This window comes from Amblyomma americanum, chromosome 3 (assembly GCF_052857255.1).
Source record: "Amblyomma americanum isolate KBUSLIRL-KWMA chromosome 3, ASM5285725v1, whole genome shotgun sequence".
NCBI lineage: Eukaryota > Metazoa > Arthropoda > Arachnida > Ixodida > Ixodidae > Amblyomma > Amblyomma americanum.
This window is the reverse complement of record NC_135499.1, coordinates 212,586,381-212,604,521: the sequence shown is the minus strand read 5'-3', so window position 1 is coordinate 212,604,521 and position 18,141 is coordinate 212,586,381. Positions and strand designations below refer to the sequence as shown.

The 18,141-nt window shown below is 46.2% G+C and overlaps 1 protein-coding gene across 1 annotated transcript; it reads right to left on the bottom strand.

Annotated features, from left to right (window-relative positions):
- Window positions 1–108: 108 nt before the first annotated feature.
- alien (COP9 signalosome complex subunit 2 alien) lies at window positions 109–16,746 on the bottom strand. The gene is made up of 10 exons (XM_077659869.1): window positions 16,303–16,746; window positions 15,531–15,644; window positions 15,366–15,446; window positions 13,798–13,923; window positions 9,853–10,020; window positions 8,422–8,828; window positions 5,901–5,998; window positions 5,746–5,828; window positions 5,600–5,658; window positions 109–1,187 (listed from the first exon to the last, which is right to left on the bottom strand). Exons 1-10 carry the CDS (start codon window positions 16,354–16,356, stop codon window positions 1,040–1,042), a joined length of 1,338 nt encoding a protein of 445 aa, XP_077515995.1. The 5' UTR covers window positions 16,357–16,746; the 3' UTR covers window positions 109–1,039.
- Between the last annotated feature and the right edge of the window lie 1,395 nt (window positions 16,747–18,141).

The following is an 18,141-nucleotide window of genomic DNA, read 5'->3' as shown; positions in this document are numbered from 1 at the left end:
CAGACGCAAATGTTTTTGCACTTCTCTAATGCGGGAGATAGCAATGCTCTCCAATATTTTTTAACCCAGCCTGTCTCATGGCTTCCATAAATGAACACGCATAGCCGCTTTTTGTCAAAACTCTCTGGCACAGCATTTATTTTACAAACCCAAGCATTCTATCATTCGCTCTTAAATAGCATGGAGGGAGGTCCACTGCCAACAGGCCGGAACCACCAGAAAGAGCCTGCAGCACTGCTGGCAGGCAGACTTATGTACAGGACAGAACAGGCAGCAGAAGGAACAAATGCCATTCACAAAACAGAAAAAAGGGAACAGAAAACTATGACCATATGCAACTGAAATCGTAAAAAAAAAGTTTTCACTAGACGAAAGCAGCACAGCTCGTCTAACTGCCTTAAACTTGCTAAGCCTTTGATGAAAAAAAAAATTGCGGTTTCAACAAAAATGAACGAAAAACCCCAACAGCATAATGGGCAGCGAAACCCTTGCTTAAAGCTTAGCCAAAAATTTGTGCGCTTCCTATTTGACTGTTTCAACACATCAGTTTGCAAGCCTCTGCATGTAGCTGCTGCTTTTTGGCTTTGAGACTGCGTGGCGATAGCCAGATTGTCACCACCCACTCCTTGGCTACAGATATCCAGAATATTCCCAATGTGTCTCATGCAGCGATAACTTGTTTAGGAAATAAATAAGATTACCAATAAGCACATGATAAGCTTCACAGGAATTAAGAGCTTAGTTCCCCCTGCTCATCCCACGAGAAATGGCAAACATAACTACAGACTGATGCGACACTCAACTTGTGCATGTGCGTGATTCACAGCAGCAATCAACCCATCCGCATGTCAGTGCTGACCACACACAACATGCCCGGGTGTTGGGAAAACGAGAAGCCAGCCTAACTCAATGCCGCTACCACGCAGCCAGAGGTGGCAGAATTTACAAGGTGCAGAGAAGGTGTTCCTGGCTGGAAAATTCGATCGCAGCTCTGCTCAGGTGCTTGCATGGCAGGTAAGTGGCCTAGACTAGCTGCGTGCTACGCCATGATCTTGTTCACGATAGTCTGGTGCAGCGTCCCCAGCTGAGCCGTCCACTTGTCCAGCGCATTGTACCGGGCAGCCCCCTGTCCTTTGCTGTCTAACTCGAGAACCTGATTCACCTGGTCGATGCGTCCCTGGATCATGCTGCACCATGTATACAAGCCAAACAATAAGACAAAATGATATCAACGAAACGGTAAGGAAAAAGTTAGTGTTGGTAAAGAACTACTACCCATTAAAAGGATCTGGCAGTAGAGGGACCTGCACATTCTGCCTTGATGACCGTACTTACCAGATTTCATTTTGGCTAACAAAAAAAAAAACTACTGCGTCATGTATTAACTTGGCTGCATAAAGGTGAGCACAATCAGTGTTCAAAACTTTTGCTGCAACTTGCTGCAAGCCTGAAAAACCATGCAGACTGTGCTGCTTGTTTCCAACTGTCATGAGAAGTGACCAGGTTTGCTTTAGCATGATCAGGCTCACACAACAGCAATTTCTAGCAAACTTTGGATGAACCAAGCTAGTACCAATAATAAACCCACTCAGTAAAGTATACAGCAAAATGGCATCCCTGAGTAAAATGTAGAGTTGCAAGGAAAACAAACGAGTACTCTCATAATGCTGAATAATTACTGGAAAGACAGCATATCATGCTTCAGTAGACCAAATTTCAAGCCGCTAATTTGACAATAATAATGAGGTGGGTTCCTTCTGGCAGGCATTGATGCTATCAGCTTGGTAATTAGTACTTATAATAAACACCACACATACATTTTATTTATTACTCTGCGACTGATCCCTACTAGGTAAACTTCTGGAAGCAGCAAGCTTAACAATGTGTAGTATGGCATGTGGTGTTTAACATCCGAAAGCAACATATGGGGTTGAAAGAAGCCACAGTGGAAGGCTCTGGATTAATTTAAAACCACCTGAGGTTCTTTGACATGTGATCACATCACACAACACAAGGCTGCATACTATAATCACCAATTCCAAGAACATAAGAATTGAAGCGAATAAAGATTTAAAACAGTGGCATGATAAACACAGGCAAGAGCATGCCCAATTCTATATTCACATGTGAAAAGAACTGGTTTATAGGGGTTTAACATTCCAAACCGACTCAGGCTATGAGGGATGCCGTAGTGAAAGGCTCCGGAAATTTAGATCCCCTGGGGTTCTTCAACGTGCACTGACATCGCACAGTACACGGGCCTCTAAAATTTCGCCTCCATCAAAATTTGAGTGCTGTGGTAGGGATCAAACCCGCACCTTTCGGGTCAGCAGTCGAGAGCCGTAACGAGTGAGCCAGCGCGGCGGCCACATGTGAAAAGTATGTAACCAAGAAGTTTGCTGCAACCAGCCCAAGCAGTTTTTTTTGTTTTTTATTTAGCCCCCTCAGCACTAGTTTGCATATATGGGTGCATAACTAATAGAACACACTTCAACAACCAAGCAAATAACAAGAGAGGACCTCAGCATGAAAAAATCGAAATGCAAGTCAGTACCTGACAAGGCCACACAACATGCATTTGATTATGCCCATGAGTGACAACATTAGAAAATCTAATGTTGAATTCCAATGGCAGATCGAAAGTGCTCCGCCGGATCACAAATGGAGCGCGTAGTTCAGGCGGAGATCACTCCCTCCCATTTTGCCAATGGAATGCATGCGCTCCCGCGGGGGCACTTCAGCGCAAGATAGCTCCAAGTTCAGGCAACATGGCGGCGCCCTTCGAATCACGGCCTCTCGCTTCACCAGCGATTCGTCCTTGCCGCCACACTGTCTCTCACGTTCACGACAAACAAAAGGCGCACGAAGCTTTCACTTGTGTGATGATGCCCGCACCACAAAATTCTAGTGATGAAACGCGCCAAATTTTCAGATTGCTTCCTTATTTACAGACCTGCTAGGCTTAGAGAGTACGCGTCGTCTGACGTCAGAAAGCACGGGAGGTGCAAACAAGTCAACGATTTTGGTCTAAAAAGCGGTCACAAAGAATCGACCGCGATGGAATTGACATCCCGTTAAGAAAATTTTTTGTTTTAACTTGTGCGGACGCGAACAAAATGAAAAATAATTACATTTGGGAGAATTCAATTTAAAAAAAGTAAAATATACTGCTTGTACGTTTCCCGGATCACTGCGTAGCGACGACAGGAAGTTCGCGTATGCGACAGGACGGATGCAGCCGGTCATGACCGGAAGCAGACGCGGGAAAGTAAAACGTCGCGCGAGGTTCCGTTCAAATCTGCCGATTTCGACGGAGCAAAAATCGCTGCCCCACGGAGCGATCCGGGATCGACGTCTGATCCCGATCTGCCATTGGAACAGACAACTCGCACTCCCATTTTGCCATTGGAATACGATTGCTCCCAACAGAGCAGAAAAACTTGATCCGGATCTGCCATTGGAATTCACAATAAGTATGCCTGAAATCAGATTTCCTCATTTCAGATGGAAGTTTCTCCCAACAGATATTAAAATAACCTGGACTATAAAGAATGAAGTGGTGGATGGCTCTGGACTGACTGCTTCAATCATATATTGTTCGTTAGTATATGTAGAACTCAGACGTTATGTTTTTCACGGGATGGAGAAAAAAAATACCTGTGGTTTAGCTTTGATTAAACTTGGTGAGAAGCGAAAGAAACCTCCGACTCTCTGTCGCAGGTTAGATAGACCGCCTGAAGTGCTTTCTGCTGTTTCTTCGCGGTAGTACTCTTCCGTCGTTTCTCGACACGTGCCGCACGTTCTTCTTCTGTCTCTTCGGCACGGCGTTTCTTCCTAGCCTCATTGAAGCGCTGAAGTGGGGCTTGCCGTTGGTATATATACACAGCTCTCCATTGACGTCACAGACAATGGCTCCGCCCCCGTTGTCAAGCAAAGTATCCATCTCTATGATTGAGGTGGTTTACTCATATCCTTCTATATGACATCACTGTCATACAGCATCGCAAGTTGTGCCAGCTCTTCAACCTTTGACCTTCAAGAGATTTGGGGGGTGGACGACCATCTTGACTTGGCGCCAATATATGCGCCAACACAGCCTACGTGACTTTGCTCCACGGTTTGACCTTTAAAGCTTTTCAAGGTCTAAACAGAACTACACTACCCTCTTAAAAACCCAGCGCAGTGAAGCTTGCTGCTTCGATGACCTGACCTTCGAAAGATTTGGGGAGTGGCCCATCTTGGTTTGGCATATATGCGCCACCATGGCCTACGTGACTTTGCTTCAGTTTGACCTCTAAAGCTTTTCAAGGTGATAAACGGAACTACACTACCGTCTTGAAAAGCTGGCGTAGTGAAGCTTTCGCTTCAAAAAAGAAATACCAGCCCGGAAAAACATAGTAGCTGAGAAATGTGTGCAAAAATGTATATCACTGTCTGCCTTTTTTAAAAATTTGTAGCATGCACCCCTTGAATTTGGAACTTTGTGGCTAACAATCTTTTGCATGACAGCATGTCCTAAGCTCCCTCCGGAGGCAGAGAGAGGTTGCGTAGATTGAACTAAGTTTGGGCGCACGTGTGCACTGTTTTCGGGGCAGTTGCTGCAAAATCCTCACCTAATGTAACCTAGAAATGAAGTTCTTCAGCTGCAGGAAGTAAAATATGGATGACGGAGACAATCCATGCCATCTGGCACAGAACTGTCCACGAGGAGTGGCATAGTTTCGTTTTTGTGCCTTTGGTCATTTGCGATCATGTCACAGTGGCAATACAATGGCATGGACAGCTGTAACAAGATTCATGCTGGCTGTAAGTGTGCTCGGCATTGGCGTAGGTGCAACGAGCCAGAAGCCGACAAATATGTTGGCGGCCCAGCGCCAATGGAATCTATAGATCCACTTTGAACGGTCTGGCATCACTGTCACTCGCGTAATAAAAGTAGGCCGTCAAAATGCCAGCACGAGGCAAGGTACTTTGGGGAAGTGACTCCTGCGACGCAACACGCGGGAATGCTGCCACAGTTGCAATGTAACAGTGGACCGTGCATTGCATTGGTTTCTACATGGAACTTGGGGCAGGGCTGGCACATGAAAACTTATCAGCCAGAAAAACGCAGCACCCGGGAATGTAACAGTAGGGTCCTGCTGTACCTGTCACATTTGGGCACCTTTGCTTTCGATGTCCACCAAAATGCGGTCGCATTAACCATGTATCATATTTGCAGTCTTGACATTAGCACAAATAACCACCAGTTTAGGCTCAGCTGAGCTTGACAGCACAGTTATATGTGTACCATCAGCCTGAACGCAAACATTGCAATATGAAGTTAAGCACAGCATTCGACTGCCACTTGTCCATAGCTTGCCCTCGTGTTAGTTGACAGTCCTTTGCTTGCTTATTCTTCACAAATGCTGCCAGAAGGAAGTGGGAACACAGTGAACCTTTTTAGCCTCTCCTAAACTAAATGCTACAGTTTCACAACATGATCCGGAAAAACAAGGTAAAGAACTAACCTGTGAAAATACTGCTAGATGGAAACACTTGTTTAATAACTCCTTTTCGCAAGTATAATTCACTAAGAAATAAGAAAGCAGATACCCACCTGTCCAAGATACAAGACACTAGAAGATTCTCCACCTCACTTGAATCAATGTTGAGCTCCTAGAGAGAGCAAAGGAACACAGAATATAAAATATATGTAAGACACACTACAATCTGTCACGCATAAATACACACAAAAAAGCCTACCTTTGATATAAAAGGTATATGGATCCTAGTGTAAGGTGTGATGAGCTTTATTAACACTTGTGTCCTTATGTTCCTAAGCAGGTCTGTAAATGAAAAACAACATTCAGACATCACAAAGAAAAAGGCATGACAAGTACTTCCAGACCAGTACCAACCTTCTATGTGTTCCCTGATAAAAGGGTCATCCATAATGTTTCTCCTGTTGGTCTTCAATATCAATTCAAACTCACTGATGTCATTATTTTGGTAGGCACTGCAAAAGCAATGATTTCTGGTTGTGACACTTGCAAAATGCAACCATTAATGGCCGGCCTTCAAACCACAGCTAGCAGAAATATTTTCAGCCTATCAGCAGCTGTACAGCTAGAATTAGCCCTCTTACAGTTCAGCTTGTTCAACACAAAACAAAATTTCTATGGCAGCATTTAACGTTGCATACATCATACCACTTCAATGAAGTTAAATTGAATTTTTTCTGAGAATTTTTTTCTGAGACTGCACTGCAAGTGAGGCTACAGGTGACAGCACTGATGTTCTTTCAGCCCCAATGAAACTTTTTGACCTTCGAAAATGGAGCTTTTAGGAGAAACTATAAGTTTATTTTTAATCAATATTTCTGAGAATAAAATTTTAAAATGTATATTTCATGAGCAGCTATGAGACCATTGTGTTCATTTGCTTCAAGGCTACTGCACTGTGTCAACTGGCTGTTTTTAGAAGTTTTCCACATTGTAGATAGATGAAGAAATGGCACATGCCTTCAGTCGGATAAAGACAGAGTGCTCAAAATGCTTGCCAGTACTAGGTAGCAGTGTGTGGTGCAATAATAGGAACCATGTCAACATCTTTCAAGTCTCAAAACACACAAACATACTTTGCATTAAAAACTGGCTGTTCCACCAGTACTTTATCACACAGCATTGCTGGGAAACTGGTCTAATATTTCTGAGGAGTGTTCATTAAAAGCATATTCAAGACATACAACTAAAGCTCTCAATGCTATGGAAACATACCGTATTTACATGATTGTAAGTTGACCTATTTTTCAAAGTTTGAAAATTCGAGGTGGGGGGTTCGACTTAAAATCGAAACCAAAGCATCGCACCATAAATAAAGGCAAGACAAATGAGAAATTAGGCATGCTACAGCGTGGTTGCATTTTTGCTGCGTGGCTTTGTCGCATCGCTCTTGGTGCTGGCCTTGAGCAGCTGCTATGTCAACGCGCAGAATCGGCATCCTCACCCCGTGCGAGGCGGCCAATGATGGCTGCCGATAAGCAGCAAACCGGCACCAGCCCACTCGCCACACGTGGCCGCAGACTGCATCTGCTGATAAACAGCGGCGGCCCAATAACAGATTTGTGTTCTACTCGTCCATATTTTTTTTGTTTACTTTCAACTGCACACTCGGCGCTCAAGGGCCGCTGTTCCAATCGCAGTGGCACCGCCACTCGGAACCACAGTGGCGCCGGGGAGTGTCGGTTGCAGACGGAAGAGCCGACGCAACTCACGCGTAGTTTCTCTTTGGCTCTGACGCGTGCGTTTCACAAGTTTTTAATGTAGCGCTTCGTTATTCATCATTTGTGCTCCAGGTCCACTAAGCGACCGGCGCTCGTTCACGGCTACATTCAAGATGGCTGTCATTCTTTATGCCGAAGAAATGAACTGCGCGCCGGCTGCAAGTTTGACGCTTGCAACGGGTGATACAGGTGTGGCAAATGTAGCGACGCAAAGTTTTCAGCTGTTCCACGCGAAGTCGTAATGTGGCTGTTTGCGAAGTGCGGGATTTCGATGCACGATGAGCTGTGAAACTACAGCAGCAATCATGACGGCAGCGCTAGTGAGGACGATGGCGCAAGTGAGGGCGAGTAGTCCAGTGACTAATACATTTTTGTTTTGGAATGCGCCCACGGGCGCGTCCACGCGCGGCAGCCAAAGGTGGCTGGCGATAAGCGGAGGCCCCAGGATAGTGCTACTGTGTTCTATTATTAAAGGCCAAGCGTAAATGATCGCCACGTTTTTTTAGATGTGAAGTGGGGGGGGGGGTCGACTTACATTGGAGTTGACTTACAATCGTGTAAATATGGTAGCTGCCACAACATCAAACATAAAGCACCAGTGTGCACTTTTTTCATTGCGCAGTAGTCTTTGGATGCCACAAAAAAGCCTTCGGTTTAATACAGAACTTTGACATCCTTTTTTACATTGCATTTTTTTGTTTTACACTGTGTAGCCATGGTTAATTTAATTACATAAAGGCAGTACCACAGCCACAGCTACGCCCTTCCAAAATGGCAATGTGCAGCAGCGGCGTATAGTGCAACAAATTCACCACAGTGCTGTGCAAGACTGACCGCCATGGCGCTGATGGCAATCCTGGTACATCCCGGGATTACAGTATGCTAAATGACATTTCAGGGCATGTTTCAATAGTAGAGGCGAAGTATGTGCAGTAAAGTTCCCAGCTTTCCAGTAAAAGCAACACAATATATGGTAAATTAAAGGCCTCTAATGGTAGCTTCACCATAAAGAGGCTACAGTAGTCCTCTGACTGTACTAAACCTCCTACCAGCACGATGCAGACCTCTCTTACATTATTCTATACTGCATGCATGGCACTCTGTAACAGCACTACAAATGCATCTTTTTCGCGTGAACTGCCTGGGAAGTGCTGTACCTGACAAGGTTTGTCATGGCAAGGATTTCGGGGTCGTTTTTGTAGGGCTTGGCCTCCTGAGAGTCAAAGGGGTTGATGCCACTCTTCATGAGCATGTTGGCCAGCACCAGGTACTTGAGGCAGGTGGTACGCCGGGGGCTACCTGACTCATCGTAGTTCTTGAATGCCTCAAAGAAGTCCGTGTGCGCCCGCTCATACTCAGCCTCGCGCAAGTGCATCTTGCCACCACATTCACGGATTACACCCATGATCAGTGGGTGAGGGATGGCAGACTTGATGTGCAGTGACTGCTCGTACAGTTTCTTCAGCTTTTTGTTGTTCTTCTGCGCTGTGTACATCTGGATCTCCAAAGCATATATCTCCAGTAGTTGCGTGCCCTTCTTCAAGTCATCAGAACCGTCATCAGTCTGACAAAAGTGCATGGAAGAGACGAGAAGTGTTCATTCAATGCATGTCATAACGACTGGTCTGACCACTCCACTGCTTTGGCCCAGCTCCTGCCTTTGAGCAAACAGTATTAGACTTATGCTACAAGCTTTGACAACAAAGTACTCACTGAGTTAATACAGATTTGAGCACAAATTTCTTTTATAAACATGCAGCAGCCTGAATAAAGTGCTTAGATTTGAACCATTGAGTCTCAGTCTTATGATTCTGAAATGAAGTCGCCAAAAGACTGGGGGTTAGAATTGCAAGGTGACAGTTTTGTATTACTATGGCAAAATAAATATCAAAGTGGATGTATGCTCACTGCTTACAATGCAGCAGCATTTTTACAACAAAAGGTAGAAGATGTTAAGACTTTTTGACAAAAGGGCAACTCAGGCCAAACAGTGCCAGCCAAGGGCCTGGATGTCTACTCATGTCTGTGAGGATGTAGGATGAGACTGACACTAAACGTGTAAGTCCCATTCCATAAGCCTGTGATTGTGATCAGTCTGACATAAAGTGAGGGTGAGGAGCTCCCTTCATATATACAACTGTACATCAGTGTTAAAGCCTAATGTTGTGATCTAGTGAATAGGTCAGAAGATTACGATGAGCTAGGAGGCCTCACTACAGTTGTTATCACAGCAACGACTGTGAGGCTCATGGACAGGATAAGTAATTGCCTCAATACCTCAAGGTTTAACAATGAGTTACCAATGCCTCCTTCACTGTCTTAGACAGTTGTGGTAAACTTGCATTACATGCTAAGTGCTCCGATTCTATTCTTACAGCTTACGCAAGTGTATGAGGGCTAAAAACTAAACAGTGTTATGTTTGCCTTGGCTAGTGACGCATGAGCACAAGCACAGATATGTATGCTGAAAGAGCTTCTTCCTCACAGCAAAAGAGAAGGAAAGATCAAAATTTAAGCTCTTGCACGGGCGTCTGAACTTACTTTCATTAATGCCCATTTGCACATGACAACCAGGTTCTGTCTCTTACTTGACACGACTGGTGCAGCTGCTTCAGAATCTTTGCCAGCTTGTTGAATTCATTTCGGTCAAAGTAAAGTTTGCCCAACTTAGTGTTTGTCTTGAACCACAGTCGATCATTCTTGGCATCTTTCAAGGCTTCCAGCGTGGTTTCATAGAACTCTTGTAAAAGCTCCATCTAGAAAAGATGATTATCCAAATATGCAGAATGAAACTTCTGAAAATAGCAAACAATGCCTTAGCAACTGCTATGTTTTCTTTTTTTCTTCGGTCAAGTCAAATAATAGCAAAGCAAACACTCCTTTAGAAGAGACAATAGACGTTTTTAGCATACCGGAGACGTACTAGCGGATACCATATTTACACGTTTGTAAGCCAACTCAAATGTATGTCGACCCCCCCAAATCACATTTCCGAAAAATAAAAAATCACTTCTGTAAGACAGGCCTTCGGCTTTGGAATCTCCAGAGGCTGGCGCTTAACGAAGAAGACGATGAGAAGCGGCGAACGCACCGTGCCTCGCGCGTGCTCTGGACTGACGGCTGCCTCTGGTCTGTGAATGGACTGTACCGCTGGTCGTTCGCGACGCTGTGCTTGGCAAGACGTTCCTTATTACAAGTGGTGGAGGCGCCAACGATCCCCTCGACCCGGAGCTTCGCACCCGCGCATTGCCTACCGCCTCTGCAATGCCTGAGACCGTCACCCAAACCGCTTCCGTCGGCTGTCTTCTGTTCCGGCGCCACGCGGCAGCGTGACCCGACCATCTTCAGCGGCACAGATGACACGGATGTGGAGGATTGGTTGGCCTCCTATGAACGCGTAAGCGCATACAATAAGTGGGACGATAGCGTCAAGCTCACCAACGTTATCTTTTATTTGAGCGACGTAGCCAATCTCTGGTTTCGAAACCACGAAGCTGACATCTCAAGCTGGGCAGCTCTAAAAACCAGTCTGACAGAAGTCTTTGGCCGTCCCACAGTGCGAAAGATTCGCGCCAAGAAACGCTTACGAAGTCAGGCCCAGCAAACCGGTGAAAACTTCACCAGTTATATAGAATATATCGTCGACCTCTGCAAGCGTGTCAACCCTTCTATGAGCGAGGTCAACAAGATCAGACACATTATGAAAGGCATTGAGGATGATGCCTTCCAGATGGTCGTCGCCAAAGATCCCCAGACTGTCTTCAGTGTCATCGGCTACTGCCAAAGCTTCGATGAGCTACGCAAACAGCGCCTTTCTACCCGGCGCGCAGGCTTTCAGGAGGCAGTACTTTGGACCTTGGCTCTCCCAGGGGACGGCGCTCTGGACCAACAGTCGCTCCTCCAGAGCATCCAGCAGTTTGTACGTGAGGAAGTTGCATGCCAGCTATTTTTGTCTACCTGCCCGCCTACGCCTGCGCCGTCGCTCACTCCCAACCTAAAGCGTGTTATCGAGGAGCATGTCGCTGAAGTCCTGCCACCTCCTTCTCAGTCATCCTTGATCGCGGCTCCTCTGACGTACGCCAATGCCGTGGTGCGGTCACGGCCCTCACCTGCTGCCCCTGTCAACAGGCCACCTACCCGGCAGTTAGTACCCCAGCGACCTGCAACCCCACCTTACCGTCCAGATGCCTGCCCCCGATCACAGCCGCAGCCACTCAACCCCTGGCGCACACAAGACAACCGCCCTATTTGCTACGCCTGTGGCGTCGCTGGTCACGTGGCTCGTTTGTGTCGCAGTCGTGAACAGTGTCCCTACGATTACAGGCGTGAGCCGACGTACGACCTTCTGCTGTCGTCCTCGCCTGCGTCACACTTGCCGTCACCGGATTCTTTTTCTCCTAGTTACCATCCCCGCTCTCACCGCTCGCCGTCTCCTGGCCGCCGTTCCCGTTCTCCAATGCTCCGCCGCCAACCCGCCTCCACACGGAAAACTAACGGCCACAGTTCCAGAGGCAAGAACTGCGCCACCAGCGACTCACTCAAGACTTGTTTCTGCGCCTGCCAGTATTATTACCGTTTTCGTTGAGGGAGCCGCCGTCGAAGCACTTGTTGACACCGGCGCAGCCATATTCGTTCTCAGTCACACCCTCTATCGCAGACTCAAAAAAGTGACGACGCCCCTTCCTGCCGTTTCTCTCCGCACCGCCAGCGCTTAGGACATTCGAACGTTAGCCGCCTGCACCGTCCGCCTGCTCATCGAGAACGTTCCCTACACAATCGAGTTCATCGTCCTCGCCCGCTCTTCTCACGACGTTATCCTTGGTTGGGACTTCCTCTCCTCACATCACGCCGTTATTGACTGCGCCCCTGCTCAGCTCGACTTGTCGCCCTACTGTGGTCGTCTCAGAGGACACAGACGATCCGCCTCTCTCTTCAGTGCTGGTGCCTCTTTCTTGTGCTGCGCTCTCAGATGCAACTGTCACTTATACTCCCTCTTTACGATGCGCTGACCAGAAGTCTGTTTTTCTGCCTCATGCTGTGCTAACAATTGTTCGTGGCTCCAGCGCTATTTATGTGGCCAACCCATTCTCCTGCAATACCACTTTACTCCGTAGCCAATCGCTTGGTAGTGTTGCCTTTCTCGATCCCGCCTCAGCATACCCTCTCGTCGATAGCACGGCCGGCCTTCACGTCAGCGCCATTTCGCCTGTTCCCATCACCAATCGGACTTCAGTCAATATTTTTCACCGTTCCGTCGACGCTGCCCTGACGTCGACCCAACAAGAGCAGCTTGTCGCCGTTCGGCACCGTTTTCAAGCTTCGTTTGACTACCAGCAACGATCCTTGGGCCGCACCACCACCGTTACCCACTGTATTGACACTGGAACCCATGCCCCTTTGCGCCAACGTCCGTACCGCGTGTCAGCCACTGAGTGCCTCCTCATTGACGAGTAGGTGACCGACATGCTCAAGCGCCACGTGATACAGCCGTCGCACAGCCCGCGGGCCCTTGAGGTTGTTTAAGATTGGCCTTGAATAGTTGAACACGATAGCATTATCCAGCGGCCGCCATTTATCGCCAGCTGCTATCGGCTGGTGTCCGTGGGCACATTCCAAAACGAAAATGTATTTGTCACTGGACCACTCGTCCACACTTGCGCCATCGTCCTAGCGCTGCCGTCGTGATCGCTGCTGCGGTCCCACAGCACGTCGTTCTAACGTCGTCCAGCGAAATCCCACACTTTGCAAACAGCCACATCACGACATCGCGCGGAACAGCTGAAAATTTTCCTCGCTGCAGCTGCCACACCTGTATCACCTGTTGCGAACGTCGACCTTGTGGTCCAGAGCGCGTCTGTTCATTTCATCGGCGTAAAAAATGGCAGCCATCTTGAACGTAGCCGTGAAGAAGCGACTTGCCGGACCTGGAGCACAAATGATGACTGACGAAGCACTACATTAAAAACTTGTGAAACGCAGCCGGCAGTAGTCAAATGCATCAGAAAAATTGGTTTTGGGGGAAAGGAAATGGCACAGTATCTGCCTCACATATGGGCGGACACAGGGAAGGGATAAAGGAGGGAGTGAAAGAAGAAAGGAAGAAAGAGGTGCTGTAGTGGAAGGCTCCAGAATAATTTCGACCACCTGGGGATCTTTAACGTGCACTGACATCGCACAGCACACGGGCGCCTTAGCGTCCTGCCTCCATAAAAACGCAGCCGCCGCGGTCGGGTTCGAACCCGGGAACTCCGGATCAGTAGCCGAGCGCCCTAACCACTGACCCCTCCTGCGCACGAGCAGTGGCTCCCCCTGACCCCAACAATGCCACTGAACATGTGCAGGAGGGTCCGGTAAACCGGTATACGTATCCGCTAGTATGTCTCCGGTATGCTAAAAACGTCTAATGTGATGGGTTAACAACCTTTTGTCTGCACATAAAAAAATAGGCTGCAATCTTGAATGAACAACTGCATGGCTTTCTCACAGCAGACAAGCATAAGTACTTACAATGCTTATGTTGCACAAGCACTCACCTGCTTAGAAGTGGATATGTAGTCCAGGATCGAATTGATGGATTTTTCTGAATAGTTCCTAGTCACTGCACTTTTGATGTAAGTGAGCAGCTGCTTATACCTTGCCATCATCTCTTCATACTTGCTCTGTTCAACAAGCAAGAGATATAACAGTCATGCAACCACATACTTTCCACCACACAGCATAAACTGAAACTACCAAAATCAATACGGGAATGCAGGGCTGGTTAGAATGTAAAAGTAGTATTCTGGAAGTTTGAACAATGTGCAGGAGCCAAAAGGAAACTCCATAGAAAGGCTCACAGAAACAACGGTGCCAAAAAATCAGAATTATCCATGATTTTTCGTCATGGCAGAGCAACCAATTGAATAAAAAGATAAGCTCAATGAAAATTGCATTTCTCACTAGAGTTCTGCTATAACCCAGCTGTGCTCAGCGATGGGTTACAATTACAAGCAAAGCTAATAGCCTCGGAACTTTTCATGCGCCAGCTACATGGGCTGCGGCTATGTAGTCTGCATAGCTGGCCTGCTACATGCTGGGCAACATATAAACAAAAGACACATGTTTATATGGTTTTTTTTTGTCTTATTTTACAATTTTTTTATATTTTAAGGAACACCATGAGAAGCACTGAGATGAATAGCACGAACTGAGGTAGGGACAAAAGGAAGCCACAAACGGAGAAGTGATGTCCTGTTTCATCCGTTAGTCTGCACTGATCATTTCAATGGCACATCAAGTTGTCCAAGCTTCTGTCCCAGCATAAGAAGTGATGTTTATAACCTAACACAATTCAAGCATATATTTTTTCCACTTAATGTTTAGATGCCCAATCAGCCCAATAGCAGCAGGAGCAATCAGTGACCCTCAAGAATTTCAATGCCTATCCCTACACCTGGTGAAATGTACAATAAATGAAAACGGCTATGCATAGTAACTAGACCAACAGCACAAGGATCTCGCATCGTGCGCTGGTGATGTGGCGGTCACCGCAGTCAGCCAACAGTCATTACTCTGAGTGACAAATTTTTTGACACTGGTGTAACAAGGCGTTGGCAGGCACTCGAACTACACATGGGAATAAGTGTTGACTAGGAACTTCCTTACTCTTCCATGCTTTTAATTGATTAGCTATCCACACAAAACCAATATCACACTAACCAAGCTGATTTGAGTTTCTATGCCCAAAAGCCACTACAGACTTTTGTAATGTTGACAGAAAGTAAAAAAATGTGTGTCCTTTGGACTGCTGCGAGCCCATGCAGAAAGTTCAAGCCGCCAAATGCTCACTGCTTGCCAGAATAAGCAGAATGTAAGCAGTTCAACAAGCAATACGACAGCATAAATAGAGCACATTTTGGAAAGGTGCACAGTTCCACTTCAGTGATAATTGTGCAAGTACAGTTTGCATAGTTACTGAACGTTTGTATCGTGTGGTCTGCGCTTATAAAGAAACGCAGCGCATTCCTCTTGATGGAATTTCGATGCCAAGGATATAGAATAACATAATTGCAGTTCTGTCAATAAAGTTTAACATGCAAAAGAATAAAATGAATTGTCTTACCAGTTTGAAGTTGATTTTAATCATCTGTTTGAGTGCCTTGAATCCCCATTCACCTTTGTCGTTATGCTCCAAGTCCAGGACCTGGAAGACAGTGTAGAGCAACATGAGTTTCCGACATGACTAAAGGCAGTCATCACTGCATCTTTTGTCATTCAAAGGTCTCACCTTCTGGAAGCTGACCAAGGCAGCCATCGGGTCATCCTCTTTGAGTGCTTTCGAATTGTAATATTGGTTTTCCAAGTCAACATCCGGCTCCGAGTTACTGTCTTCCGAGTACTCCTATGTATCGAAACAAATCGTTTTCTACACAGACATGCTAGAGAATAACGCCAAACACTCTGGTATAAAAACGACAAAAACCAATGCTGCGCTTGCACCCTATATGCGAGCGGCAGCGCTAATGCTCATCTGACTGATGCTCGGACACTACTGTTAAAACAAACAGCGCAGCAGGGGTGCCGCAAGTACAGTTACTGACGTAAATACAGGAACACTTCAACAAGACCATGCTGCGAGAGTCAGCTAGCATTACAGAAAAAAGCGCCTGAAAATAGCGCATTGATACAGACACTTTTGTCAATTCGACTTCGGGAGAGAAGGCAGACCAGCATCCGTATCGCTTTTAATCGCGCGTGCTTCAAAAATGAAGCTCTACAAGATAGCTCGGAAATCGTGGAGATCTAACCTAGACTTAAAGAAGCGCGGCTTAAAACAGAAATAATTCGACCACGCGCGCATTAGTATACTGTCAACAGAAAACAACACGAATGTCCATGCCCACGGCGCCGGCACAAAGCTAGGCCTAGCGTAAACGACTATTTACTTATGTACAGTTCTGAAAGCAAGGCTCTAAACTCAATAGCGTGGATCGCGTTCACACCGCAACCGTTTTTTGAGAGATGCAAGATATGCAAGCATTGTTGACATGGTTACGCACCAGGTCATAGTCTTCTTCATCGTCACACATAAAATCATCCTCGCCGTCCGACATGTTGCCTGTAACGACACCGGCGAAACGCAGCGGCAGAAGGCGAAAACACTTATTTTTAGAAAATCGCGACCAGCTGATGCTGACAGCTGACCGGCGTAACCTGCGCGGGTTCGCGGGGTAATGCGCGGCTCGGCAATCGCAGATAATATTGCTGACGCTTGGGTGCTATTTGTCGAGATTAAGATTTTACGAGCACACCTGCAAATGCAGAAATAGTCGCGTCTAGTGGCCCTTTGTCTCCTCTCAGTGGGCCCGGCATGTTTCCACCGGGCGAAACCTGCGCATTCACCCGCTTTCGATTTCTTTAAATATGTATAGCTGGGCTATATTCTACTCCGTGCAGCCAACAATTAAGCAGAACGCATCTACTCATGTGTTGCAAGGTGTCTTAGGACTTAAAACGTTCTCATTAGCATGCCGGTCTCTCCAGCAAATGCATCGGAACTTTATGTTGAGTCCAGTGTGCGTGCTGTCGCCTTGCAATTTCCTGCGCTGCACGTTTTCTTGGTTATACTTTCATTTTTTATTAGGTGGCTTTTTTAGTCTTTTGACATCCCCTGCAAGTAGGAGGTGCATTTGATGCACGTGTGAAGGGTAATGCATACTTCCAGTGTTCATTATTTTTTCACGTCTGCAGGAGGAGTAGCGTAGCCTCGCAGAGCGCCAACAACTTTTTAAGCATTATAATGAGCGAAGACACATATAACACAGCCATTGCACTATAGTGCATTAAAGTATACGTGTCTATGCCCTTGCCATGCATAGTCCTTATCCAGTTTAGTGCAACCCAACACAATGACACTTTTGGCACTTTTTAAGCGATTAGTTTAGCTCATGCTTACTGATTCATAAAAAATCAAACATTCAGGCCACTGGCAGTATTGCTGTGCAAGACACGTAAGAAAGCAGTGAATAAATTTGCCAAGTTGAAACGTTTCCAACATACAAACCTATGAACAAAAGGCGTAAGAAAGGCAAGGGGCACCAATTAACCTATGTGTACGTGCCTTGTGTTTAAATGTTTGAGTTTTGTTGATACGCCAAGCATTTTCTAACTTGCGCAATGCAGCGAAACAGCAAAAGAACATCCATAACTAATGGAGTTCAGAGTACACAAAATGTTGAAATCAGCTTTTGAGGTTAATCTCGTCTTGTACAGCACAACTACTTACTGTTCTTGATCCGTAGGTTTGTAGCAAGTTGCAAATGAAATTAAGCATCCCAATATTTCCATGTTGCTGCATTCTACAGTCCACTTATATCAGTTTACATAATGAACTTCACACTTCTTTTTACATTTCACTTCTTACGTGAAGACGGAGAGGGCAGGAAGATGGGACCCTTGACAACAGTAGTGAACGAGGGTAGACGAGGAGCCTCAGTCTGCTTAGCCAACGTTCCGACAAGGAGACTTGTCCTCGTCACCCAGAAAAGTGTTTCACGCACTAGGGAAGAAGACAAGGCATGATCTTGAACTTTTTTTTCCCATAAATGGAGCAGCTTCTATTACCTACTGCCAAGATAAATCCATGAGTGCGGGCCTGTTCTGAAATGCAATGTAAAAATAATGCCATCTCATGCAAAAAAAAAAATGACAGTCAAAATGAGCTTTACCAGTGCGAGCCATGTTATGAATTATGCTATGTGTGGGAAAGGGAACTGTTTATCATTCAGTCATGTTTTTATTTCTAAGCAGCAGCTTTCCACTGGATGTATGAACTCTTTAATGCTTTCTCAGGTTAGGAGCGGAACTTAAAATGAATCTTCCTCTCGAGTGGAAACTAA

Bases quoted from the DNA above. Each gene is read 5' to 3' on its own strand.
- alien (XM_077659869.1), bottom strand. From the start codon at position 16,356: ATGTCGGACGGCGAGGATGATTTTATGTGTGACGATGAAGAAGACTAT. The intron at 15,447-15,530 runs GTGAGACCTTTG...ACTGTCTTCCAG, and splicing joins CCTTGGTCAGCTTCCAGAAG to GTCCTGGACTTGGAGCATAA. The intron at 13,924-15,365 runs GTAAGACAATTC...CTTGTTGAACAG, and splicing joins TTAAAATCAACTTCAAACTG to AGCAAGTATGAAGAGATGAT.